The 26,626-nt window shown below is 41.7% G+C and overlaps 3 protein-coding genes across 4 annotated transcripts in view; 2 read left to right on the forward strand and 1 right to left on the reverse strand.

The window, feature by feature from the left end:
- The first annotated feature begins 1,250 nt into the window (after positions 1-1,250).
- dgcr8 (DGCR8 microprocessor complex subunit) lies at positions 1,251-15,225 on the forward strand. Of its 2 annotated transcripts, none has more exons than XM_019885203.1 (14): positions 1,251-1,353; positions 1,737-2,694; positions 3,984-4,146; positions 4,463-4,605; positions 7,417-7,756; positions 8,584-8,781; positions 8,979-9,080; positions 9,400-9,498; positions 9,987-10,069; positions 10,189-10,289; positions 11,338-11,444; positions 11,612-11,739; positions 11,913-12,026; positions 13,698-15,225. In XM_019885203.1, the coding sequence occupies exons 2-14, from the start codon at positions 2,011-2,013 to the stop codon at positions 13,779-13,781; spliced, it is 2,346 nt and encodes a 781-aa protein (XP_019740762.1). In that variant the 5' UTR covers positions 1,251-1,353; positions 1,737-2,010; the 3' UTR covers positions 13,782-15,225. The 2 variants fall into 2 exon arrangements, with proteins under 2 accessions (XP_019740762.1, XP_019740761.1); XM_019885202.1 differs by having other exon boundaries at positions 1,301-1,415.
- A 152-nt stretch (positions 15,226-15,377) lies between these two features.
- Positions 15,378-23,207, reverse strand: trmt2a (tRNA methyltransferase 2A). Its single transcript, XM_019885204.1, has 12 exons — positions 23,109-23,207; positions 21,871-22,482; positions 21,665-21,773; positions 19,675-19,856; positions 18,446-18,560; positions 18,220-18,335; positions 16,752-16,863; positions 16,376-16,498; positions 16,140-16,215; positions 15,893-16,009; positions 15,723-15,819; positions 15,378-15,644 (listed from the first exon to the last, which is right to left on the reverse strand). Exons 2-12 carry the CDS (start codon positions 22,476-22,478, stop codon positions 15,467-15,469), a joined length of 1,833 nt encoding a protein of 610 aa, XP_019740763.1. The 5' UTR covers positions 22,479-22,482; positions 23,109-23,207; the 3' UTR covers positions 15,378-15,466.
- A 463-nt stretch (positions 23,208-23,670) lies between these two features.
- Positions 23,671-26,626, forward strand: part of ranbp1 (RAN binding protein 1) — a 5,096-nt gene continuing 2,140 nt past the window's right edge. The window contains exons 1-5 of the mRNA XM_019885205.1: positions 23,671-23,808; positions 24,907-25,040; positions 25,113-25,270; positions 25,655-25,783; positions 25,939-26,007. Of these exons, the coding sequence (XP_019740764.1) occupies positions 23,794-23,808; positions 24,907-25,040; positions 25,113-25,270; positions 25,655-25,783; positions 25,939-26,007 (505 nt within the window). The 5' untranslated portion in view covers positions 23,671-23,793. The remainder of the gene's footprint in view (positions 23,809-24,906; positions 25,041-25,112; positions 25,271-25,654; positions 25,784-25,938; positions 26,008-26,626) is intronic.

Here is a 26,626-nt window from a genome sequence, read left to right on the forward strand (position 1 = left end):
TCCTGTTTGTGTTTTCTTTGCAACTCTTATAAGCTATTGATCCCCTTACTTCAAATTCAGTCACAGGTCTGCTTTGGAGAGGGGGGGTATATATATATAGAGAGAGAGAAAGAGAGAGAGAGATAGAGAGAGAGGACAACGCAAATATGATTCCTACTCGAGAATACTTACCTGTGTGTGTGTACTATATATATATATATTTTTTTTTTTATTTAGAATACTCTGGATAGCTTTATTGCAGATAGAGCTCACACTTTGTTGTGAGTTTAATATTCTGCATCAATTTCTACAACGTTTTTGAAAATGTGATGGGACAGAAATGTGGGTGGGGGGAGAGAGGGGCAATTTTCCGTCAAATTAAGAAAATGCAAAGTCAAATATCTTTAACTTCTGATCTGCAGTGCACGACCACACGATTATGATATGTAGCCTTTCCGTTATTGTGTACTACCATCTAGTGTACATTTTTATGAGTACCCAATAAATACGAATCCTGTACATTACTTCAATACGTTTAATGAATCCAGTCAAGGATCTAAAAAAAAAACTGTCCTTCCAAGGAAGTGCCCAAAGCATTAATAATGGTATAACTTCAGTAATGAAATTATCATTTCCATCACAACACATTTACATTGAATTTGGTCTGTAATGGTCAAGCCAGGAGCCGACTCGTGTTATTTGCACTTATTCAAAACGTTCAGTTCAAAGTTGGTCTCAAATAAACGTTCTGGGATACCCTGCCTATTTATTTAGAGTGGACTTTATATTGTGAGCGTGAGTCCAAGACACATTTATACAATAATGACGGTCTTCAATCTGAATCTTGATGCCTCACCTGCCAAGCTTTTGTATGGCCCCCGCGCTGACCAAAAACATTTTTAGCATTTCGTTTGAATAATGGAAAATGTGTGCCATTCTTACTTTACGATAGTAATGTATACGATTACTTGTTGATATGAAGGGTATGTGTCTGTGTACGCACGGGCGCGCGCGCACACACATTCACACATACAAAGATACATACCCTTCACATCAGCTAGTAATCGTATACTATCGTGTACACACACACACACACACACACACACACACACACACACACACACACACACACACACACACAGAAGAGGATTTTTTTTTCGTCTTTGTTTTCCTAACAAACATGTTGCGAAGATAGTGTGGCGCCACTACTGGTAGACTCCAGCAGTCAGCACAGCATTCACAGTGACGAGTGGGTGCCTTTGATTGACAGCGTCTGTAACCAATGATCAACACGCCGGCACATGCAAGGCGGAGCCTGATTTTGAAGTGGAGTTGTGCACCTCTTCAAGATGGCGGGACTACAAATGAGTCTGGGTAAATAAGACACGTTACGTAGGTAGTTGGGTTCTGACGAGATACTTAAGGTATATGTACTGGTGAGTATTTGCGCAAGCCCACGTAAACTTGAAAGGCTTAGGTATTAAGATGGTTATTGTATATGGACGACAGTGTAGCTCGATGGTCGCTTGTTCGAACACCTAGCAGTAATGCTAATGCTAGTAGGGCCCTGCTGCTCCTCTGTAGATGATCTGGGCAACGTGCACATTTTTATAAATAGTATATGGCTTGGAAACGCTTTATAGTGAATTAGTAATTCAATTACTCACGATTACTCTTCGTAGATAGGTAGTACGACATAGACGGTGCTCGTGACCATGTGTTTGCTGATTATGCTCTCACTGTCAATTTTTTCCTAGCTGCCAGTGGAACCGCAGGAGGATGTTGATCGCAGTCTTGATCCCCCATTAGGCTGAATGCATTGTGATTTCCAATAATTGAGACAGTGATTCTGAAAGCTGTCTACATTAATGAAAAGAACAATGTAGTCAGCTTAGCCTATCCATCTCTGATACGTGTTCTATCCTGGAATGTGCTTCTGCATGCATTCTACTTTTGGACAAGAACAAATAATCTAATTAGTTTATAAGATAATTCCAAATATTACGGCAGTTTAGATTCTAAATAAAAACTATGGAAATAGATGATGTTCTCCCACCTCTCCCTTCGGAGCCACCTAATGATTTTGGCCAAGATGAGGGCAGAGCACCTCCACCACCTCCCCTGCAAACGTCCAGTGACGCAGAGGTAATGGACGTTAGCTCTGGTGGTGATGGATACATATGCACCCAAGGGGATGTCGAAGCAAATCCACAACAGCCCCTCAGCACTGGCACAATTACCTTCTGTAGCCAGCCCTCAAATGATGCCAGTTACTCCAACCCACTGTGCCCCAGAACAGCTCGTCACGCTCCCCCTGTAATCAATTTCCTACCTGATAGCAAGCTGCTTAGGGATGTTAAGGTTCGAGTTAGCTTCACTGAAAGCAGTTGTGGCAAAGACAGGAAGGTTTTGTATACAGGTGAAGAGCAAGAGAGAGTTAGTGATGATGGTTTGGACCACATGAATGGTGAGTTTGAGTTCTCCAGTGATCAGAGACTAGCTGAAGGTAGCTCAACAACAGCACATGGATCAGGTAGGGTTTTGGAGGTGGACACCGACCTTGAGAACAAAGTGGAGTATGCCGTCCTGGATGAGTTGGATGACGTCTATGAGAATTTCATGGATAATGAAGATGAAGCCAATGGCGGCTTTAAGTCCAAGGTCAGAATTCAGCAGGAGCCAGCAGATGACGAGACCATGGCTTACACGTATGAGGTAGGTCTGTCTTCCTACCACTGTCACCATGTCTTGTCTTTCTTCAAACATTCCATAAAAAGAATGTCTTAACACTGTCATTTGAAGGTATGTGTTCCTACTGACACTTGCATATTTTTTAAATTATGGCAACCCTTCATCGGTAGCAGTTTAACATAAACCTCAAGGATAGAGATCGGACTTGCAGGTGAGACCCCTTAAATCTAAACTATTCCGCAAGATTCCCTTGGATCAGGGGTGCCCAAACTTTTTGAACCGAAGATTGACTTTTTGATCAACCAACCTCCCGCGATCGGCACAGTAGGTTAAAGATTTACCTGCTTTATTTTATTTTTTTCATACTTTTGTGAAGATGAGACTGATAGGATGATTAGGGTGCAGTGTACATTAACACCAAAAAATATATTACTAACATGCACAAAGACACACAAATGATTGTTTTTTTTTTTTTTTGTTTTTTGTTTTGTTTCTCCTCTCCACCCCTCGCGATTGACTTGGGACCAATCCGCGATCTACCGGTCAATCGCGATCGACGTAATGGGCACCCCTGCCCTAGATCATAGGTGTCAAAGTCCAGTCCTCGCGGGCATTTTTTCCATCTCTCCCTGCTGCAACACACCTGATCCAAAATGATCAGCTCATCAGCAAGCTCTGTAGGAGCCTGACAAATATCCAGCGAGGTAGGTTAAAGATTTACCTGCTTTATTTTATTTTTTTCATACTTTTGTGAAGATGAGACTGATAGGATGATTAGGGTGCAGTGTACATTAACACCAAAAAATATATTACTAACATGCACAAAGACACACAAATGATTGTTTTTTTTTTTTTTTGTTTTTTGTTTTGTTTCTCCTCTCCACCCCTCGCGATTGACTTGGGACCAATCCGCGATCTACCGGTCAATCGCGATCGACGTAATGGGCACCCCTGCCCTAGATCATAGGTGTCAAAGTCCAGTCCTCGCGGGCATTTTTTCCATCTCTCCCTGCTGCAACACACCTGATCCAAAATGATCAGCTCATCAGCAAGCTCTGTAGGAGCCTGACAAATATCCAGCGAGAAGATTAATTCATTAAATGTTGATTGATATTTGGACAGAACTATTCTTAATTTGATCGCCATTTTAGATTTTAGACTCAAATTAAGGAGTTAAATGTTAATCTTTAAGTCATTCATCATCATCAATTAAGATCTCCTTGAAATCAAGGTTTACCTGTGGAATTTTGAACAGATGCCCCCTAAGTACCATGTGTTGTAACGTTTCTTTCCTGAAATTCTTACTCTTCAAGGGGGAATTTGACAATGACGTTGACGCTCTGCTCGAGGAGGGCATGCCAGTCCCGAAAAAGATGCGTCCAGCAGAGGACAAATATAGTGGCGATAGTGATCACCAGTCAGACGGCGAAGGAAGTGTTCAACCCATGATGACCAAAATTAAAACTGTCTTGAAAAGTAAGTGGCAAATATTTGCTTTTATTATGCACTGTTAAATATGTTTAATTATCATACGAAGCCTTAAATTTGTGTACAACTGCTGTAAATGGTTGGAATACATAGGTAAAAAAAAATCGAAAAACATAATTGGCCGATTATTTAAGTAGAAAAGTTGAAGGGCTAGAATCAGCCGATATATTGGTCAGCCCTTAAATTGTATTGACTACATGTTTTGACGTAGAGGGTGATATGCCCATAGGCTCTGAAGTCTGCACCACTGAGTAGTCCAGAATCACTACTAACTGTCTTTACAATGGGTGCATGTACATACTAGGTCGGGGACGTCCACCCACTGAGCCACTTCCTGACGGATGGATCATGACATTCCACAACTCAGGCATTCCAGTCTACCTGCACAGAGAGACCAGAGTAGTAACTTGGTCCAGGCCCTACTTCCTTGGATCCGGCAGCATAAGGGTAACTTACATATTTTGATTCTGCCTCATCATAACAGTAGAAACTTCTTGGGGTGTCCTGATCTGATGTAGATTTCAGATGTTGGTCCACTATTTATATTGTATCGGATTGGATTGATATTGAAACGGTATCCGATCATATCGGTCTACATTCGAAATCTACTGAATTAACACTTGCACACAAGCAGCCCATTCCAGATTCCGCTCCTGCTCTTCTATCGAGAAGTTTGAATGTGAAAAAAAATGCTTCTGAATGTACTGAAGTAAACTTTATTTTGGACTTCAAAGAGTAGTATAATGTTGTTTCATTTACTTTGTTAGGGTTATTTCTCTTTTGTATTTGCTTTTTTCCAGTGCAGTACATTCTCATGTTTGAGGTTGAATTTATATACCAGTGACCCAAATGTTTGGAATAAATGGGTCGTATTTTCTCATACCTCCTGTTGCTGACTATTGTTCTTTGAATAGTATCACTTGAACAAGTCTCTTCTAACATTTCGTACTAAAAAAAATTAAAATAAAATAAAAGCATGTATCGTTCCTGCTGATATCTTACACTACCCCAGGCTGCAATCTTGGTATCGTATCGGGAATGATAATGTTGTATCGGGACACCCCTGGTAACTTCCTATTGTAGATATATGGTAGAGAGAGGTCTTTGAACCTTAGTCGTGACCATCTATAACAGGGGTGTCAAACGTACGGCCCGCGGGCCGGATCCGGCCCCCAAAGGACTTTAATCCGGCCCGCGAGATGATTATGTAAAGCAGTGGTGTCAAACATACGGTCCGCGGGCCGTTCCATCAGGCCCACAGGATAATTTAAAAGTGAAGAAAATGCATAAAAGACACAGAATAAATATTTTTAATAAGGTGCAATTCATTGAGTATCCGCTAGGGGACACTGTTTTGATCAGAGAAGAAGACAACAGCAGCCTCAGTCCATCACTGAGACAGACCCATGACAGCAGACGCTATCAATAGCACTCTCACATTTACACATTTAATAGCACGCTCCTTAGTTTGTAAGGTGTAGGCAGGGATTACATTTAGATTTTATATGCACGTGTAAATGGTTTAAAACTTCCTTTCTTTATAAATCTCGTTTAATCTTAAAGTGCATTACTCTATTTTTCAAAACCAATTACTTGTTAAAGTTTGTACAATCAGTGGGATCAGTTGCAATGCGTATATGTGAATGATAAAAGTAAATTGCACATTTGTCGAAGGAAATGTAAGGTGCTTCATGAAATGTTTTGTAAAAGATATGTTCATTTAATTTCAACATTTTCCTAATGTTCTTGTGCTTCTTTATACCAAAACAAAGGAAAGACATATTGTTTTGGTTATTTATAGCAAAGTATGGTATCATTTTAATGGTCCGGCCCACTTGACATCTACCCAGGCCGTATGTGGCCCACCATGTGAAATGAGTTTGACACCCCTGATCTATAAGAACAATGGCGATGTCCAACAACCTATCAATTTACAGCCAGGTTGCTAAATATTGACATTGACACAATTTTCATAATTCCAGCTCTATACAATACCACAATGAATTTGAAATTAAACTAGGTGTGCCTGAAGTGCACACTCTGAGCTTTAATTTGGGAGCACCTGTATTTACACCCACATAATGTGAACGGTGTCGGAATTGTAACACATCTTATACATGCTTCCTACCACTTTTTAAGGGACCGAGATTATGTGGACAGTTGGCTGCTCAGCGTTCAATGGACAAGTGTGTCATTCCTTCTTTATTTCACTTACAAGGAGCAGATATTAGCAATATTGGCTGCTCATATTCAGCCAAATGTTTCAAAACTCATTGAATGGCACGTCACAATACGGATGGACAATGAACAGAAGCAGACTGTCAAAGCAACTGAAGAGTTGAATGAGAGAAGTCGAATGGTCAAGTCAGTCACCTGACGTGAATCCGATCGAACATGCATTTCACTTGCTGAAACTGAACAGGGTTCCCTCATGCATCCTGGAAAACCTGAAAAATGGTTTACCGATTTTCCAGTCAAGGTAAACACATGGAAAAGAATGAACCCTGATGAAAAAATATTAATATTGATGCAGATTGTGTTGTCATTGAATCATTTATGCTTGAACTGACCAGTGTGCTAAAATAATGAAAACAGTTGCAAAGACCACAATTATAATGGTTGAAAAACATCTTGCAGCTGTTTGCAAATTTGATCAAACCCTGACCAAAAAAAAAAAAAAGCTACATGCACACACACTTGCAATCTTGCAAGCTGTATTCCATCGTCTTGACTTACCGGTGAAAATAATTTAAATGTCAGCCTTCAAGTGAGACCTTAGGTTAGTGACATTCTTTTGAACGATTCTTTTGGGGATGAATGATAATGATGAAGAAACAGGATATGAAGACAGCTGTTGCAGAGCCCTTCACAAGAGACAAAACACAGTGTCTGTTGATGCCCATGCGTTCGAGGCCTCAGGCTGTCATTGATTTGGGGGGAAAAAAACCAACATTGTATTGAAAAGTGACAGTTTGGTTCTTGATTGTTAGTTTGTCCAAATATTTTTGATCCCTTAAAAAGTGAAAGGCACACATAAATGTGTTATAATTCCGACACCTCTCACCTGATCATGGTGTAAATAACCCAAAATTTAAGCTCAGTCTGCACTTCAAGCACATCTTGATTGTTTCATTTGTTGTACAGAGCTGAAATGCTGCAAATTGCGTCAGTGTCCAAATATTTAGGGACCTGACCCTAAGTATTTAAAGTGCTCTTTCCCCTGTTTTTCACAACACTTGGTCTGCCACTGTGATCTAGAAACATGATCCTCCAACCAGCAGCATCCCCTGCTTACACTATAAGAAGATGAAGGAACATGAAGAGAAGGAACTGAACGGCGTTGTGAATCCACAAGCAGAAGTGTTTCCTGTTAAGCCCAGCGAGGAGGCAAATGGTGACGACCATGTAGAGAACTCAGAAAACACAGCTGAGGTGCACGATGGCATGCCCGCTTCCACTCCTGCTGACTGTGGCCCAGAGCCTGAGGGCATCACCAATGAGAGTCAGCCTGGTAAAGAGGCCCCAACCTGCGACATTGCTCAAGGAGCCCTTGGACAAGTCAGGGCCAAAGTGGAAGTATGCAAAGATGAGTCCATTGGTAAGATCTTTTCACTGCAAGACTAATTAATGTTTGTGCATGATGTTTGTTCATTTCAAGGTACCGGAGCTTCTAACTGAAAGCAATGCTTTCCAGTTATTTTCTGTTACGGCGCCCTGCTAGGAACAAGACAACGCTCTGCCGCAACTTCAAATAGAATAATTCGTCTATTAAATTGTTACAATTCTGCATGTCATTGTATCCTTAACATTAATGAAAACAAAAGAAATAGCGATCAACCAAAATGATTTTTATTGGCAATGTTTTATCCGTGTTTGTTCACTGCACTTCATTTCTCCCGCTCTGTGCTGTGTGTATGCATGCTTTGTGCAAAAAGAAAAGAAAATGCTCTTCAGAACGTACACACTGCAGCTTATTTATTTCTTGACCGATGTACGACATGCATCTGCATTTTTTTCATACAGTGTGAATAGTATCATTTAAATTTGTTTTTGTAAACTATTGAAATAGATTGAACAAAAAAAAAATCAGAACTGGGCTTCAGGTCCTGCTTTGTGAGCATATTTATCCACATATTTATCTATCCACACTTATCCACCCTGCAGACACTCTGACAGTGAGAGCACCACTGCCACCTACTGTAATGGATATGCAATTACACCTTATTGCTGATGCGACAAAAAAAAAAAAAGCATGTTCCATGAGGTTCAAGCGCGCCCCTTAGCATCATACCCGTACCCACTGTTTAATAAGTACTGAATTAATAAGGTGGGAATGTGGTCCACGTTTCCAAGGTGTTTGAAAGCTTTGTTTTCCCAAGATAGCATTAAATAAACCACAGCATTATTGCTATAAATCCTTTGCAGAACTTGAAGACTTTCGCCTATACCTGGAAAAGTGCTTTGACTTTGAACAAGTGACAGTGAAGAAGTTCCGCACATGGGCTGAGCGAAGGCAGTTTAACAGGGACATGAAGAGGAAACAGGCTGAATCCGAGAGGCCAATCCTGCCTGCAAACCAGAAACTCATTACACTGTCAGTCCAAGATGCACCTACTAAGAAAGGTACAATACGTTATATATATCAAATGTCGAATAGTCGAATGATACTTTTGACATAGATGGTGTTTCAAAAAATGTACGTGTGTACAACAGTCAATAGAAAGAATAGAAAAAAAATGAAAACTGTCTCAATTTTGTTTTTGACTCAGCAATGAAGGTAATCATGTTCTTTCTATGTTGACTTACTTTATATTCATCAGAATTTGTCATCAATCCCAATGGGAAGTCTGAAGTTTGCATCTTACATGAATACATGCAGCGTGTCCTTAAGGTTCGGCCTGTTTACAACTTCTTTGAATGTGGTAAGTTTCACCTTGAGAAAAGTTGATTCTTTGAAAGCCCCCCTGACACTCTGAAGTTGAAGTCTGTAGCCAGTATCTCACTGGCGGTTAAGGTTTGCAAGTGTGTGCACACTTAGTGATTTATTTATTTATTTTGGTCAGGGATTGTTCAATGTTGCAAAGCCATTTGCCAGACATCCCCAACAGTTGTAATGGTAATGACACAAAAAAAAAAACAAACGTTCGCTAAGTGCGCACACACTTGCAAACCTTGGCCCGCTGAGTGAAGTACGGCCTTAAAGCCTTTTCAGTCATTGAGCCATGTTTTTGTCCCCTGCAGAGAACCCAAGTGAACCCTTTGGCGCGTGTGTCATTATAGACGGCGTCACCTACGGCACAGGGACTGCAAGTAGTAAAAAACTTGCCAAGAATAAAGCTGGTAATTTAACTGGACACTTTGTGGGATGGTGCACATTATAATACCATATAAAGTAGGGATGGAATGATAATGGCGATATTAAAGGATATTGTCGCCATATTAGGATTTTAAAAGAAAAAAAAAATACTTTTCACCCACTTCAGCTAAACACAGCATTGGGAACTACATGATACTGTGCACTGCTTAGTCAAGAGGAACACATGACCAAAAAAAAAATGACTGGCTCAGAATATTCCTATAATATTGTGTGTTTATGAGCTTTTTTTTTCTGCCAATATCATGGCTTTTTAAATGTACTGTAATGTGACTGTTTTTTTTTTTAATTGCCAACCTCCCCCACAATATTAGGATAATTATAGTATTGCGAGGGTCATGTCGTGATATTGTATTGTGACATTTGCATATCATTACATCCCTAATATAAAGCGGCGGTGGTGCGATTGCATGTTACTTTGCTCACCTTCCTCTGAATTTTATGTATACTGCAGCAAGAGCCACACTGGAAATCCTTATACCAGACTTTGTGAAGCAGACTTCTGAGGAAAAGCCTGTTGAGGCAGATGAACTTGAGGTACATTCAATCTTTCCTTAGGAACAATCTTGGAGTGAGCATGCATATCAACTGTGTGTCGGTGAATGTCTCTTAAGAGAAATGACAGGACGACTAATGTTGAGCGTTTTACCCCACAGTATTTTAACCATATCAGTATAGAAGACTCGAGAGTGTATGAGCTGACCAACAAAGCTGGGCTTCTTTCACCGTATCAGATTCTTCATGAGTGCCTTAAAAGGTGGGTGGACAATCTTGCAACCACACAAGCAGTTCCATCAATAGTTTTGAAATAGAGAGCAATATGACATCTTGGGTGGTAAAATCAAATGTACTCCCTCCTATTACAGCCGAGATAGGGGGTTACATCGAAAATGGCTATTTTCTCAACTCTTGACTCTCTTTAGATGCTGAAGCCCAATTCGCAGTCTCAAATATTGTTGGTCACGTTTTGTTGAGAGGCTGGACGCAGTCTTATTTGTCATCAAGCAGACGTAAAACTGAGCAACAGCAGTCCAAAAGCACATCACATGTGAACTGTTTACAAAATGGTCAAACTACAGTACATGTTTTCGCATGACTAACACTCAAGTGTTGTAGCCCCCAGACGCATGAAATCATACCTGATGTTCTTGGGACCCCAATCAATATGGTACCTGGCAAACATCTGATGGTTAACATAAGCACAAAGTTGGATGCACTTGTTGCTTTGCGGGCTCTTTGTCCACAAAATGAAAGGAGCACATGTATAACATTAGTATTGTCTTTTCAAATTCCGATTTTCAGCCTAATCCTTCTGTGTTCCTCATCCCCACGTAGGTGGTAGGAACTCTATTGATAATTTATGAGAATATTCTCTCTTTGCCCCGCTTGCATGTTCAAATTTGTTCTTGAAGCCACAATTCATCTCCTGGTTGTTGTTGGTACTTTGTCCAACAGCGAACAGCGCAGTAAGTTGCAAAGATGTGCTGTGTGAACAAGTTGCTGCGGTGGCTAAAGAATGTTGAGAAAAGGAAACCAAAAAAAACAAACAAAAAACGCTCAAATAAACCACTCCGGGTCACAAAAGGTGCACCAACAAATGGCTCACTGCTACTTCTGATGTCTCATAGAAAGTCATGTCCAAAGTCGTTTCTACATCAGATCGCCCCTGAATAAGAAAATAGAACTGAATAAAATCAAAAGCAAATTGCCTTTTAGTACAACTGCGAGTTATTTATTCTGTTCCAACTAATCTTGGTATGCAATTGTGTTTGCGCGTTATTAACTATTCTCTTGACTACCTATAGAAACCATGGGATGGGAGACACGAGCATAAAATTTGAGGTGATACCAGGGAAGAATCAGAAGAGTGAATATGTGATGACTTGTGGCAAGCATACTGTGCGCGGTTGGTGTAAGTGGTTTCCTTTCTTCCTCGTTTTGTCTTAGAGATGTTTTCATTTCAATTTTTTGTGATGTGAAATAGAAAATGTTGCCAGTTTTGCATGTCAGAGGAGGATGATACCTGGATTGACATCTGCCTAGAAAGTACATTCATTTTTGTTTTATCTCTCCAACCAGGCAAGAACAAGAGAGTTGGCAAACAGTTAGCATCTCAGAAGATTTTGCAAATGCTTCATCCTCATGTGAAGAACTGGGGCTCACTGCTGCGAATGTATGGCCGAGAGAGTAATAAGATGGTCAAGAAGGTAGGTTTTAGTTTTCACGAGGTCCATAATTTTTGAGAGCACGGTCTCTCACAGTTCATTTTAGGTTAAGGGTCGCTCACGTCATAGTGGGATGTGGCTGCTTACCACATTAGACAGCAACCTCACTGACTACTTTCAACGCCTCACTGACTTGATGTGCCTGTTTCATATAGGAGAGCTCAGACAAAAGTGTGATTGAACTTCAACAATTTGCTAAGAAGAACAAACCAAACCTCCATATCTTGAATAAACTGCAAGAGGAGATGAGGAAACTGGCTGCACAAAGGGTAAGTAGTTCAGTGTTGAAATATGTGATGTTAGGCGCGGTAATGCATTTTAAATCATCAAAGGCTGTCTTCACCTACAATTGATTTGCATACACTGCTGTTTATCAGTCTGTTTCTGTCTGTTCTATTCTCTCCTGGGCAAAATTACTAAAATTAATGATCCAGTGACGACAGTCTGTACTCTGCTGTATTAGCGTTGTGTATTATTATTATTATTACTCCTCTTCAGATTGATGCAGTGACTAAAGTCCATATCCCCTGTTAAATTATCCGGTTTTTATGGCGTCAAACATTTTTGAATAATCATTTCAAAACATTTTCCCACTTTCAATGCGAACTATTATGTGAGCATTTCAATTGAGAAAGGTGTTTAGACAGGCTTTGGTGGGCAGGAGGAACTTATAAAAGACTGCAGCACGACAGCCAAAGTGATCGAAGAGACGGGAGTAGGCGATAACGCTGTGCTGAAACCAGGAAATGCAGGATAGGATAAAGCTAAGAGCATAGCTATGAAGAAGTGGGACACTGAGAGACACGTAGAAAGAGGTGAGGAGACAAGAATGCAAGGAGATTTGACATAAGGTGGAGGGAGCAGAGGCCAAATAAGTAGCAATTGTATGCCAGGTTGCACAATAAAGAGCAGCAGATGAATGGATTGAAAGCAAGACTAATAGGAAAGATGCATAGCTGGTTTGTGATTAAGGATGGAAAAAAATGTTGAATAGATGGAAAGAAGACTTTGAAGAGCTGTTTGTTCCATGAGGATGAGTGGATGGAGGTGATTGTTATGAACCGGGAAGTAATAATCATTAGTAAGCGAAAATTCAGAAGGTCAATGAAGAGGAAACATGGAATGGCAAGTGATGTGGAAGTATAATAGAAGAGGTGGCTGTGGAGTTTTTGAGCAGTTGTTGAAATTTTAGCAGGTGAGAAGTAGAATAGGAAAAGTGGGCTGCTGTCCATTTGGAATAACAAGGGAGATGTACAGACTTGGAACTTTAGAAGAATGAAGTGCCAAACACTGAAGTTACTGGAAAGAATAGTACAGAGGTGCCGGTATTTGAGAGTAGCAGTTTGGTTTCATTTCAAGGAGGAATAGCACAGATGCATTAGTTGTCTTGAGAGTGTTGTTGGAGTACAGCAAGGCCGGAAGGGGCTGCATTGTATCTTTAGAAATCAGGAGAAAACCTGTGTCTGGATACCCCGGAGAGAAAATGTGGTGCCATGTGAGAGGCCAAGGAAGTATGTTAGAAGAGCACAAGGCATGAACAACAACTGTAGTGAGGTGTGGTGTGAGCGTGACAGAGGAGTTTAGGGTGCAGGCAGGACTGCAACAGGGATCAGCTTTGAGCCCCTTCCTTTTTGCAATAGTGAAGTATGGTCTTAGAGATGAAGTTTGATTGTAATCCCCATTGACCATGGATGTTTGCAGCTGACATTGTGATCTGCAGTAAAAATAGGGAGCCACTGGAGGAACATTTACAAAGTTGTAGACATGCACTGCAAAGGAGAGGAAAGAAGTTTTGAAATGATGATGATGATGTTCAGTCTTTTGTCACGCCTCATGGCAGTTCACACTTTCTGTTTCCATTACGAAGAGTACGGATATGATTCCACGATCAGAATAGTGCCTGCAGAAAAGCTTTATAGTTTGTGTTTGTATTTGTATAGGAGGAGACTAGGAAGAAACCCAAGATGACCATCGTGGAATCTGCCCAGCCAGGAAGTGAACCTCTCTGCACTGTTGATGTTTAAGCAGAAAGCTAGCCAAATACCACACTCACTGTTCCAGCACTGCAACATCGTCGCTATGTAGTATCACATCATCATGCCGTTAGAATTGCTTGCTTCTTTTGTCCGTGTGTAGTTGGATTGGCTGATAGACATCAGAGTAGGAAAAACAAAATGCACTAACAGACCATAGCGCAAATACCATCTACCTCTCTAGATGCATCCCAGCTATGGTACAAGGAGCAAGTCACCTAGGGTGCAGATAAGATGGCGTGTCATAAACATCGTAAATTTCAATGCATGCACGTCGGACTGCAAGAACCACTACCTACCATGGTTTTGTTTTTTAAAGTGTCTTAATAGCCGCATTTCAATACCAGCACCTGTGTTTTTATTAGCGCGTAACATATTTGAAAGGGACTACTTGTATTTATACCATTGAATTGGGATTAAAATGGCTTGTATTTTATTGTCTGGTGTTATGGCTAGTATGGGGGACTGCAAATATGCTTTATTAATTTTCCTTGAGAATTGATTTGGTTTGCATGCTTGAAAACGTTGTGAAGTGATGAGTACTCGGAACAATTATGCACTTGTGTCCTGTCCAACAGATTTGTCGCCCGGGCCACACATTCATTTTCTTGGGACTTGGCTTTACAACTCTCTATTTGGGTACTAATGCCATGCACACCAGTTAACATTTCATTAGCTTTGTGTTTCGGTGCCCTTAACCTAAATTAAACGCTCTACATGTGGCCTTAGCTAATCCATTTCACAAAGGGCTTTGAGTCTATTGATTGGACCTAAAACTTGCCCAGGGAATGGAAAAGACCAAGCCCCCCTCTACAAAATAAAGCATTTACCTAGCAAATTAGTGTTTTTAAAGAGAAGTATGTCCACAGCATGAGCTGAGATGTGTCTTAATGTACTTTGTATCGGTTTTGTATGTTTACCTTTCTTCTGACAGCTGACCATGCATATGACCTTAAATATGATATATAGCGCAGAATGCAAACCTTGAACAATTTAGTTCGAAGGCCGTCAAAAGTTTAGTCCAACAGTCGCTTCTGAAACTGCATATACCAAAGCCTAAAATCCAGTCATATGCATTTTTTAGACTACCTAATGTTGCTGCAAACGCTACCGTTAAACGACTATACAAGATAAAGACACGCTAATATAGAAGACTGCTGTGCATTAAAGTATTTAACTTGTGACATCTTTTGAATGTGAGGCTGTTGTGATTTTGGTTAGTTTTAAGAATATGCTATTTCTTTTCCATTTTGTGCGCGTGCTGTCTTGCCAAGTGTTTCAGTGTGAGACTTGCTTTTACATGTTATGCTCCTGACTTGCACCAGTGACTTCTTTGGGATGGTGTTGCCCTACGATATGAAGTACAGTATGTGTTGTAACAGGAATTCCATGACTGGTGATGTTTGTTATGCAAAATAAAATGTATTGAATAATCTGCCTGTGGTATTCAAAATATTATTTACACAGTAAAATATTTTAGATTCTGAAGCAGTGTTTTGGAAGTGAATGTTTTATTCCAAAAGAAAGAGGCAGCCTAATTCAAGGGGTGAAACTATTAAAAAGAAAAAGTACAGCTACTTTTACTACGGAAGCTACATTTCGGATGAGAGGGAGCGTAAAAGGCGTACATCTACTGAACAGAATGAATTGCAATCGTTTAAAATTTGCAAACAAACTTAAGATGAACATAAAGTTTCTTTCTGATCGTTGGTCTGTCGCTGGGAGTTGTAGTCCACTCTCTCAAAGAGGAGAACCGTTTCAAAATGTGCTGTCTGAGGAAACAAATCCACGGCCATGGCTCGCACAGGCTGGAATGGCGCTCCGTGAACTCTGTTGGAGGGTGCCCTGCACAGGCTATAAACAAGTTTTAGAAGCTTGTCGAAACATGTTTTCAAAGTGGCAATTAGGCGTATGAAAAGGTTTAAAACTCACTCAATGAAGTTATTCATGGCCGCTTTGGCATTGCACGCCACATAAATCAGCCTCTTGAGATGCTCTGCTCTCCTAATGGCGAGTATCACCTTGGAATCTGTTTAGTTAACACGGCACCATTATATAAATAAAACATGATCGCATTAAAACATGAGGTTTTATAGACGTACGTAAGCCTGCCCTTGGTGGATCTACGATGGCTGTCACGTTGGGTGACACAAGAGCATTGAGAATATTGGGGAACAAATCTTCAGCTTTCCCGCAGTGAAACTCGACATTGCTGAGCCCTTGGGTTGAGAAAGATGAAAAGCCATGAGCTCGTCACTATATGAACACAGGCTGAAGTTTCAAGATGCCTATTAGACAACTTGCACCAGCCGTATTTTACATCCATCGTTCATACCCGAGGGCACTCACCGTTAAGTTTTGCATTAACTTCGGCATCCTCCACTGCCTCCTGGCAAAGTTCGATTCCAATTACTTTCTTGACCCTCTGTAGAACCCCCCACCCAAAAAACACACAAATCTCATTTACGTTTCTGGGCATCACAGCTCGTCCAGCAATTATGCAGTTGTGTGTGCGCGTGTAAAAGTATCGCCCTCAAGTGATGCGCCCTACAAAAAATGCATACAAAACAAGTATGCCCCATTACCTTAGCCAGAGAAATGCCAATAGTTCCTGTCCCACAGCACACATCCAGAACTGTGCTTTCCTGATCCAGTTGCGCCCACTCCCCAACTGCAGAATACAGAACTTCTGCTCCTGCTGTATTTACCTATCAGGTTGTACAAACAATGGAAGAGGTTCAGCGTGAGCTTGTTGAACGAAGAGAAAAAAAAAAATATATATATATATATCTCTCTCTCTCTCTCTCTCTCTCTCTCTCTCTCTCTCTCTCTCTCTCTCTCTCTCCCTCTCTCTCTCTCTCTCTCTCTCATGTGAGTGTGAGACAAATGCTGTGTATTGACCAGAAATTACAGTGCATGTCCCACCATGAAGGCCAAGTCGTAAAATGCAACGTTTCTTACCTGGAAGAAGGAATGAGGAGATATTCTGAATTTTAAACCAAGAAGTTCCTCGTGGATGCAGCCATCTCCTGCAACCAGCTCACAGGGCAAATCTTCAATGTTCGGAGATTTCCTTCAGCCGCCAGGAAAAAAAAATCTTCAATAAAAACGTTACTGTCATCTAATCACAGAGGCTTGCAACGTTGACATTACATACCTTTATACTGTCACTTGCATAATAAACATACTTTGTCAATTCATTGGGTACATCTGCACAATATCATTGTATCCTGTGATACAATGCATTGTCTCCTCACTTAAGGTTTAAGATCATGAAACGTGTAAATATCAGACAAAGATAACCCAAGTTAACATAAATTGGGAAGCAGAACCCACATCTTCAGTTTGCAATCACAAACTTTTATCCAAACATTCTCCCTAAGGATATTGTGGTGAGGTGGCTTCAGTTTGCTATCACAAACTTTTGTCCAAACATTCTCCCTAAGGATATTGTGGTGAGGTGCAGAATTGATGGTTCCATCAATCACAGCAAGTAAAGGCCTGAAGTCGCACCGGACCATCACACAACCACCGCTATGTTTGACTGGTGGTATGATGTTCTTTCTTCTGAAATGCTATGTTAAATTTACACCAGATATTATTGAGATACATAGCTCCCAGTTCAACTTTCGGCCCATCAGTCCATAGAATACGCTGCCAAACATCTTGGGACTCATTCAGATATTGTTTTTTCTTCTTTTGCATGAGTAAGATGAGCCTTTGTGTTCTTTATGCTGTCATTTTTTGCTCAGTCTCCTCCTGTTTGTGGTGGCGAGTGAGGCCAGCGGTTCTTCTCACCATGATTTGCTTCTGTCCGGCGGCTTTAGGAATGGTTTTATATCCCTTTCCAAACTGATAAATGTCAATGACTTTATTTGTTATCGGTCCTTGAATTCCTTTCGCCCACGGTATTTTATTGTAGCTTTTTGAAATCTTTTGGCCGGCTTCATTTTGTTGGACAGGTTCTAGTTAGTTATTTCTTGATTGAACACATCTGGAGATAATCAGGCTTTGCTATGGTCAGTGAAAATGAACAGAAAACTGTGATAAGCCACGTTAAATTCATGACAGAACAAGAAGGGTTGAGTACCGGTACTTTTTCACACAGGGCCGGGGAGCTTCAAATACTGTATATGTATTTTTTTCTCTTAATAAATCAAATCACCGTTTTAACAACTGCGTTTTATGTTTACTTTGTGGTTATCTTTGTCTGAGCCTTACATTTGTTTGATGATCTTAAAAATTCAAGTGGGCAGACTGCAACAAAACACGAGAATTTTACAAGAAATACTCTTTCGTGGCACTGTACATTAGCTGCGTTGAAAACCCTGCCTGAACAAACAATTGTTCTGAGTCTTGATTCATACGCTGCACCCCTTGCCCCAAGCAAAATTAATTCAAGTCAACACCAGGTGACTTTTCTCCTCACCTTTGGCCCTCTCTGACAAAGTAAAGAGAGGTGATGCCGCTGTCTTTGCCCTCTTCCTCTGAAAAGTATTTCTTCATGGAGCTCTTTAATGCATCAAGTTCTGTTTCTTCAAGTTTCTAGCAAATTGTTGAAAATGTTTCATTTAGAAAGAGCACCTCCAGGGAAAAGTCATCAGTAAAGAAATGTGAATGCCTATCTTATTATCACAACTCTGTCTGTGTATTACCTGCGGGTTGAAGAAGACTATCGCCATGGCTTGCTTGGTCCTGGTGGTCCGAACAGTCAGCTGCTTCCAGTGTCCTTCGTAAGTTTCAGGACTGTACACGGTGTAAGGTGTTAACCTGTGCAATCAGTTAACATTAGTACGGCAAAGGGAATCAAATATGAAATATGCTATTACCAACCCTACCATAACATTTCGCCTGTGTTCTTTTATCTTTATGCATTTCCTCATCTCATATATCAATCTGGATGGAATACATTTCTTTTATGACAAGAGATATTCTTCCAAAGCTAACCTCAATTAAGTTAGTTTATATTGGTCAAAACAGGTTAGTTTTTTGGTTTATTTGTTTTAAATTGTGATTAACAGCGTGTTGATGTGTCTTTAGAACGATTGCACGTTAACAAATGCTGTGAAATGTCGTCTTCTCTCTTATAATCTTTTGTACTCATGTCGGGCATTGTTTTGGTCTTTTGAATGAATAGATTCTTGATGAAACTACCTCCATCCATCCGTCCATTTTTACGATCCGCTTTATCCTCACAAGGGTCGCGGCGGGTGCCGGAGCCTATCCCAGCCATCTTCGGGCAGTAGGCGGGGGACACCCTGAACTGGTTGCCAGCCAATCGCAGGGCACACAGAGACAAACAACCATCCACGCTCACACTCACACCTTGGGACAATTTAGAGTGTTCAATCGGCCTGCCATGCACGTTTTTGGAATGAGGGAGGAAATCGGAGTACCCGGTCGAAAACCCATGCAGGCCCGGGGAGAACATGCAAACTCCACACTGGGAGGCCGGAGCTGGAATTGAACCCAGTACCTCTGCACTGAGGTCGGCGCGCTAACCACTGGACTACCGGGCCACCCAAATTACCTCCTATTTGCAATTAAGAGTCTATATTTCTCTGCCCCTTGTATCATAGCTCACCGACAGTAATTTATTAGGGGAGTTTAATTCAAAACTTAGTGTCTGCTCTACGCAGAGCAAAGTGAAATGATTTAATTTCACCAATAAATAAGTTATGCATATAGAAATTGGTAGGTTCTGGTATCGTGTATCTGTAACTTGATAACATGATAAGCTGAGCACTGTGGTAACGTTTGTCCCTGAAAGGGTTAATTAATATAGGGGTTTGACTTTTTGAATATAACTCCCGGACTAAAATGAATTGTAGTAAATATTAAGCCTACCTACATTATATTTTATGATTTATTTCTTGACACACACCTGATGAATTTTTGAAAATCATGGACAATTTTCTTGGCCTCGGCTGAGACATGGCACGCCTCCTCTGGCCCCACCACAGCACAGGAGCCTCCTTTATATTTCCCCAGGCGGAAGCCGACAGTCTTATCTTCCCCGTCCGCACCCACAGAGATGAGGAATTCGCACTTGTTTCTGTACTCCGTCTGCCAGTATACACAAGGGTTGGACACCACTGCATTTGAATAGGCAATATTTAACCCCAACCACCATTTGAATGGATGTTTTATGTTCTGTTGTGTTATTGTACTGATGTTTAATCATGTTATTCAGTGACCTTGAGTGCCCTGAAAGATGGCAATAAATAAAATTTATTATTTATTAATGATTATTAAATGAGCCACAAAAATACCTCAGCCATTTAAATAAATGGTGCTTATATCGTACATACCTGACCAGTCTACATACAGTACAGTTTGTAGACATAGAGAGGGTATTTGACCGTGTCACTTATTCAATCTGTTGCGGCGAGTTACAGGAGACGCTGTACCAGAACCCCATTCTATCCCTGTACAACCCACAGTGCGTCCAATTAATTTTCTATGAGTGTTGGACTCTGTCAAGATTGCCCTTGGTCACCGATTATGTTTCTAACCTTTTTGGATAGAATTTCGGAGCACAGTTGAAGCCTTAAGGGGTCTGCTTTGGTGTCCTGAGTATTACATCTGTGCTTTTTCTAGAGCTGTCTTCAGCTCTCGGGTGCAGCTGTTCGCAGATGACACATAGGGTAAGAAGCTCGACCAACCCGGAGAGCTTCATAGTAGTGCCTCTGCTCCTTCACATTGAGAGGAGCCAGGTGAGGTGGCTCAAGCATACAAAGGTGTTTTAGGCATGTCGCACCAGAAGAAGGCATCGGGGAAGACTCAAGGCACGCTGGAAAGATCCTATTTCCGAGCTAGCTTGGGAACAATGGCTGCTGAGGGGAAAGTTCCCTTTGCCTAAGCTGTTGCGCACGTGACCTGACCCCAGATGAGTGGAAGAAGATAGATGTATAATGATAATAAGAATAATAATAATACATTTCATTTATAAGCGCCTTTCAAGACACTCAAGGACACTTTACAACCAAAACAAGAACAATAAAACCACAGATAAAATTTTAAATAATAAAAGGAGAGATGAATTTAAACTGAATATGCAATTTTAAACAGTTATTTTAAATAGTTGACGGTGGCAACATCGCCGTCGCGAGGAGCACTAGCCGACCCAGCCAGGCAGGCCAACACACCGTGGTCCGCGGATCGGCTGCCGTTTCTGCCGTTGTCTCTGCGTGGCCAGCGGGAGGACGACCAAAAGGAGGTGATGCCCCTGGAGCCATCGAGGTGGAAGCCCCGACGAGATTCGTGGCAGATACACCTCCGGGAAGGACGAGGAGCGACGCCCGGGAAGCGGTACAGCGCAGGCGGGGAGCCCGACCACCGGAAGCGGAGCCCAAGAAGCCCCGCCACCGAGCACCGCAGCAGTCCCGTGAGACGGTGGAGCGACAGGACGGTCCACAGCAGCATAGCCCAGACACAGGCCCCGTCGACCCCCACCACGGAGGCAGAGGGGTGGAGAAGGCACGGGCCCCCGTCCGACAGCCGAACAGGCAGGGCGCCGCGACAGCGCGACCGAGGACAACCGTGCGACGACCGACCACAAAGAATTGCGACAGGAATGTAGGGTTTCTCCCATGACGAGAGTAAACCGCTGATGAATATATCCCATTGATTAGACCACTACCCAAATGTTTGTTCGAGCTACTCCCAATGCTGCATGGCATTGTCAAGTATTGCCACAATTTAGATTGGACTCCCACCCGTGTCAGGTTTCATATTCTTCTGTGCGGTCAAAAGGTAAAATTGCTGCACTTTGCTCATGAAATAAAGACATGCAATGACCGTCACTGAGCTCAGAAAATTCTATTCCAGAAATTCCACAACATACAGGAAGTGTATATTGTTCTCAGACCAACCTGTGTCGGGGATGGACGAATTGCTTCTAGGGGACAGCACATTTTGTTGTGTTTCCCTTTCACATCAAAGAGCAATGGCAGCATGGCTTTGTTGGTGCTTGCAATCTCTCTAAGGGGGAAACAACACAGAACTCAGCATGAAAAAGGATCGTGAAAGGAGTTCCACTTTCCTGAGGTTGCCATAGAAATGAATGACTTGCGCTCACTTGGCCAGCCTCTGCAGAACCGCGACCACATCTTGCTCCTTCCTCCTCAGCTGCTCCTCATAGGGAACGTTCCACAGGGGAGTCACCACGTTGGCAATCTGAACACTCGGCGGCTGCTCCTTTTCGTCACCTTCTGCTCGTTTGGAAGGAGGCTGCCCTCCCTGACCTTCGCCTTCCTCCTGTTTCCTCTTCCTTTGAATTGGATCGGCTTTAGGCTTGGCCAGTCTGACGCTCAACACCTGGCCCTTCCACTGCATGCCGTGCATCATCTTCATGGCCTTGTCGCGATCCGCCTCGTTCTTAAAAGTGACAAAAGCAAACGTCTGCTTGCCAAACAGCTTGATCTTGTGTGGGTTGAGGCCGTGCTTGGCCAGGAATTTCTTCAAGTCATTGAAGCCGATGAACTTGGGAAGATTCCGGATCTCCACTTTGAAGATCTCAGACGTAAAAAGGTCTTGCTTGATGTAGCCATAAAGGCCGGGGTCCGATGACACCTCACCTTCCTCTGCAGGACTGACATGATCTGTGGAGTCAGCGGGGAGGTCAGCAGCGTCCCCTGTTTCCGGGGCACCTGCTTCACTCACAGGGCTGCTACTAAAGTCTTCCATGACACTGTTGCCAAGAAAAACAAAAAACTCATTTTAAGAATTTAAGAAACACACAATAAACACAAAATAAAGATTGTTGGTGATTAAAAGAAATGACACAGTCAAATGATGTCAAAACGTTTTCCACCATCCATGTAACCCATACATACATAACCTGTATAATTTAGCTGAAAAGTAAAATTAAGATGAGATAATGTGATTGCATAAGGGTTCGTTAAATTGTGGCAAGTGTGTGCTCAACATGAGCTTGAATGTAATTTATGATGAGTTATTTAGGAACACAGTCATACCCCAGTTATAAGAGGGTGTGAAGCCTTGTGAAACCACATAATCTCATGTCTAATTTTATGAACCGGTACCCTGTCTAAATGATTTTATTTTGTTTCCGATGATTTGTACGGAATGGAGGTCACATTAAAAATGGAAAAGGGTTTGAATTCATCTAATTATACTTACATTAACATAATTAAACACTGGGGGAATTTTGTTTTCAGAAAAGAGACTTTTTTCATAGCGTTGGAAAGCAACAGAACAAGCAGTTCAAAACAATATATTAGCAAAGCTAGAAAGACTTTGTTAGCCTAGCACGATATCAAAAGTAGAAAATTGATATTTGGAGCTGTGCCTTACCTTCTTGTGCTACTTTGAAACACACACTGACGGTTCAGGAAGCTGCCATATTGATGCAACCACGTGGCGTTGTATGTGAACTTTGAACTTTCTTAAAGTGACACATACACACATTTGTTTCCGGCCGAAGAGGTCTCGTCTCTCCCATGCATTTAATGAGTGGGAATTTTATGAATGAAGACGGCAAGAATGTGAAAAATGTTCAGCCAAGTGCAGTGCCTCTGAGAAGAATCCACATGACGCCAAACATTCCTCGCAACAACATGTACACAAATGCTTATTATTTAACAGGAACACGACATTGAATTATTATTATTATTACTACTACTACTACTACTACTACTACTACTACTACTACTACTACTACTACTATAAATAAGACGATACAGTTAATACACGTAAAATAGATTACGTCCAAACAGCTAAAATTCACCATTAAGCCGCACAAGTAGAAGCCCACCAACGGTGTTGCCATTATTTACCTAAGAATATGAGGTATTTTGCTTGTTGGGAATAAACAAAACAGTCGTGGCTGCACCCACGTACGTCCAATCGTGATGACGCAATGAGCAAAATCGGCGCGCGAAACCTGCAACAGGAAGTAAGAATCGCTGAGGAAAACGGCGACCTGTTTAGGATTTGAATCTTCAAGTTAACTTCATAATCTGCAAACATCTACAATATTATGGCAGACCCAAAGGTGAGATCGTGATTAGTAGCTCATCGAAAGTGTCCTGGTTGTTTCCAAATAAGAATTTGTGGAATAAACCCACATTGAGCGCTTCATAATTGACCGAAGTTTGAAAGCATTCAAACTGCCGACAATGAGTTGGAGATGCTACAGAAGCTAATTGGCGGCTTTCCTGCTTTACGTTTGAGCGGAAAAAAGATACCGGACTTAAAGTTTTCAAGGTGTGAGACTTGACTCGAGTTTCAAGCGTTTTTTTTTTTCCCTGAACGTTTTATCCAGTGCGCCGAATTGTGCTGCAGCCGGTGAGCACGTCGCCATTAGCTGCTTAGCGTAGTTGGATGCTAACAGCTAAATCAGTGCTAAACTCCTCTTTGAATGTTGCCAAGTTCATCACGGGCCTCTGATCCAAGTCTCGCTCATTTGTACAGCGTAGTGCTTTCGCCCTGCGGGTTTTATGGGGTGGTGTTAGTTCGGTTGCCTTGCCTTTGTTCGCCAGGCATAGCGGTTGCTAACTGCCATCTAGCTAATATTAGTGTGTGTCAGCGTGTTTCACACATTATCGTGCAGATTGCGCAATCGCTAGTCACCTAATAGACTGGCTAAACGAATCCACGCCATTCTTTTTTACGGTGAACGGATTTGATTGTGGCACGTCATGAATGCACATTTGCTCTTCTCTAGCATCCTCGCGCAAGGCCTTGTTGCAGGACTAGCAAACTTTGGAGCGAGTCTTTGCTGACACAAAGTTAAAAATACAGGAAAGAAAACGAATGTGCCTTAGAAGGAACTTACTGGTTTTGTAGTCCAGCTAAATGTCGTGTATCTTTGCAGCCAGTGGTTCTGTTTTTTTTGGGGGGGGGGGGCTGCTGTCGACCACTCTTTTGTCGATGCCAATTCTTTACATTAATTTTCCCCGATGTGACTATTATCATCTATATATTTTTTAATTATCATTATGTAGCCCTTTTGAGGACAGCGTTGTTACAGTGGACATCTTATGTTACCAGGTTACAGGGTGCATGAAAGGGTTAATCACAGTGCACCTTTTTCCGTGGAGGTTTCATAGCTATCAACAGAAATATCTCATCTTTGTCTGTGACCCATTAGGACCAAGAAGAGCATGAAACCACTGCAGAAGTTGCAGAAGACTCCAGTCATGACCCACAATTTGAACCAATTGTGAGCCTTCCTGAGCAGGAAGTGAAAACGTTAGAAGAAGATGAAGAGGAACTTTTCAAAATGTAAGTGGCATACGAGTCTGCTTATTGTCTTTGATGCGTTGTCGTTATTGTGGGCGTCCTTGGTTTTTGCAGGCGAGCTAAACTGTACCGGTTTGCCTCTGAAATTGACCCACCCGAGTGGAAGGAGAGAGGCACCGGTGATGTCAAGCTGCTCAGGCACAGAGACAAGGGCACAATCCGCCTGCTGATGAGGAGAGATCGTACTTTGAAGCTTTGTGCCAATCATCAGAGTGAGTCTTGTTACTGCCTGAACTTGATTTCAGTGCATTTTAATACCAAATGGGAATTCGGAATGTGCTTCAAGCAGGTAAAATGATTACAAGTAGGCATGGGCCGATATTAGATTCTCACAGTATGATAACCATGAACAACCCCCCCCCCCAAAAAAAAAGAGAAATATTAAAAAAAAAAGATCATCAATGACATACTTATTGAGTGGGTATTGAAATCTTGATTTTTTTTAAAACGATGGCAACTCTTTAATCGGACCATGACTATTTCAATGTTATTTTTTGGTAAAGTTATTTGGCTAATTATAATATCGCTTTGTTACATGAGTTAGCCATCCTGTGTCCAGTCCATGTTCATGTGGTTGCCCCTCTTGTGAATACCAGTTGTACCGATGATGGAGCTGAAGCCCAACGCTGGCAGCGACAGAGCTTGGGTCTGGAACACACTAGCGGATTATGCCGATGAAGAACCCAAACCCGAGCTTCTGGCTATACGCTTTTTAAATGCAGAAAGTAAGTCCTTATTTGTGAAACTGTATCTGCTCTTGGTCCAAATCTTTCCCTAGACTTTGAGTAGAAACCTTCAGAAGTTAGTTTTGGTCAATGTAATATGATACGAGCAAACTTGCACTGTGTGGAAATGTTGGTAAGCTCTATTCTCTCTCCAGATGCTCAGAAGTTCAAATTGAAGTTTGACGAATGCAAAGATGTCATCAGAAACAAATTAGAGGAGTCTGGTATGTAAGACACAATTATCCTTTCCTAATTCGTATCACCTGATAGAGTCTTAAAAGGACTATCTAATATTTTCGATAATGCTATTCATCAGTAGATATACACACACACATGTTGGATGTACAAATCACACCCAAGATGGGTTTATTTTCCACAGACACACTCTCTTCTTCGCTGCTGACTCCAGCTCAGGACTTTTTCTGTCTGCTACATAAACATGCAGAGTAGGGTGGTCCATTTTGGAAAAGTTTATCGGATTCGTCGGGCCGGGTCGGAAATCTTGTCGATACTATGACACAAGGATGTGTGCAAAATTTTATTCCGATCGGATAATTTTATCCCGTCCCGCAGAGCGACCAAAGTTTCCCCTATGGAAAGAATGTTACGGGGCTGAATGGTAGTACGGTTTCTCCCGTACAGTAAGGATTTTGTTTTGCTCAGTTCGCACTTGCAATAATTCAAAGACGGAAGACAGGAACGCATGTATTGCAAAAAAGGCAACCGTGGTTATCCTTCAACACTGGTGAGATTGTTGGTCCATGTTAACTGGTCCATCTGTCTATCTGTCCATCTGTCTATCATGTCCATCAACACTAGTGACACTGTTAGACCGCAAAAAAA

Source organism: Hippocampus comes, unplaced genomic scaffold (genome assembly GCF_001891065.2).
Source record: "Hippocampus comes isolate QL1 unplaced genomic scaffold, H_comes_QL1_v1.1 scaffold45, whole genome shotgun sequence".
Classification (NCBI taxonomy): domain Eukaryota; kingdom Metazoa; phylum Chordata; class Actinopteri; order Syngnathiformes; family Syngnathidae; genus Hippocampus; species Hippocampus comes.

Excerpts from the sequence above, each read along its gene's own strand:
- dgcr8 (XM_019885203.1), top strand. The coding sequence starts at position 2,011 with ATGGAAATAGATGATGTTCTCCCACCTCTCCCTTCGGAGCCACCTAAT. Across the intron at positions 4,606-7,416 it reads TTGGATCCGGCAGCATAAGG|AAACATGATCCTCCAACCAG; the intron begins GTAACTTACATA and ends ACTGTGATCTAG. Across the intron at positions 8,782-8,978 it reads AGATGCACCTACTAAGAAAG|AATTTGTCATCAATCCCAAT; the intron begins GTACAATACGTT and ends TATATTCATCAG.
- trmt2a (XM_019885204.1), bottom strand. The coding sequence starts at position 22,478 with ATGGAAGACTTTAGTAGCAGCCCTGTGAGTGAAGCAGGTGCCCCGGAA. Across the intron at positions 19,857-21,664 it reads TTCGTCCATCCCCGACACAG|ACGGAGTACAGAAACAAGTG; the intron begins GTTGGTCTGAGA and ends GTATACTGGCAG. Across the intron at positions 16,010-16,139 it reads AGTTAATGCAAAACTTAACG|GGCTCAGCAATGTCGAGTTT; the intron begins GTGAGTGCCCTC and ends TCTCAACCCAAG.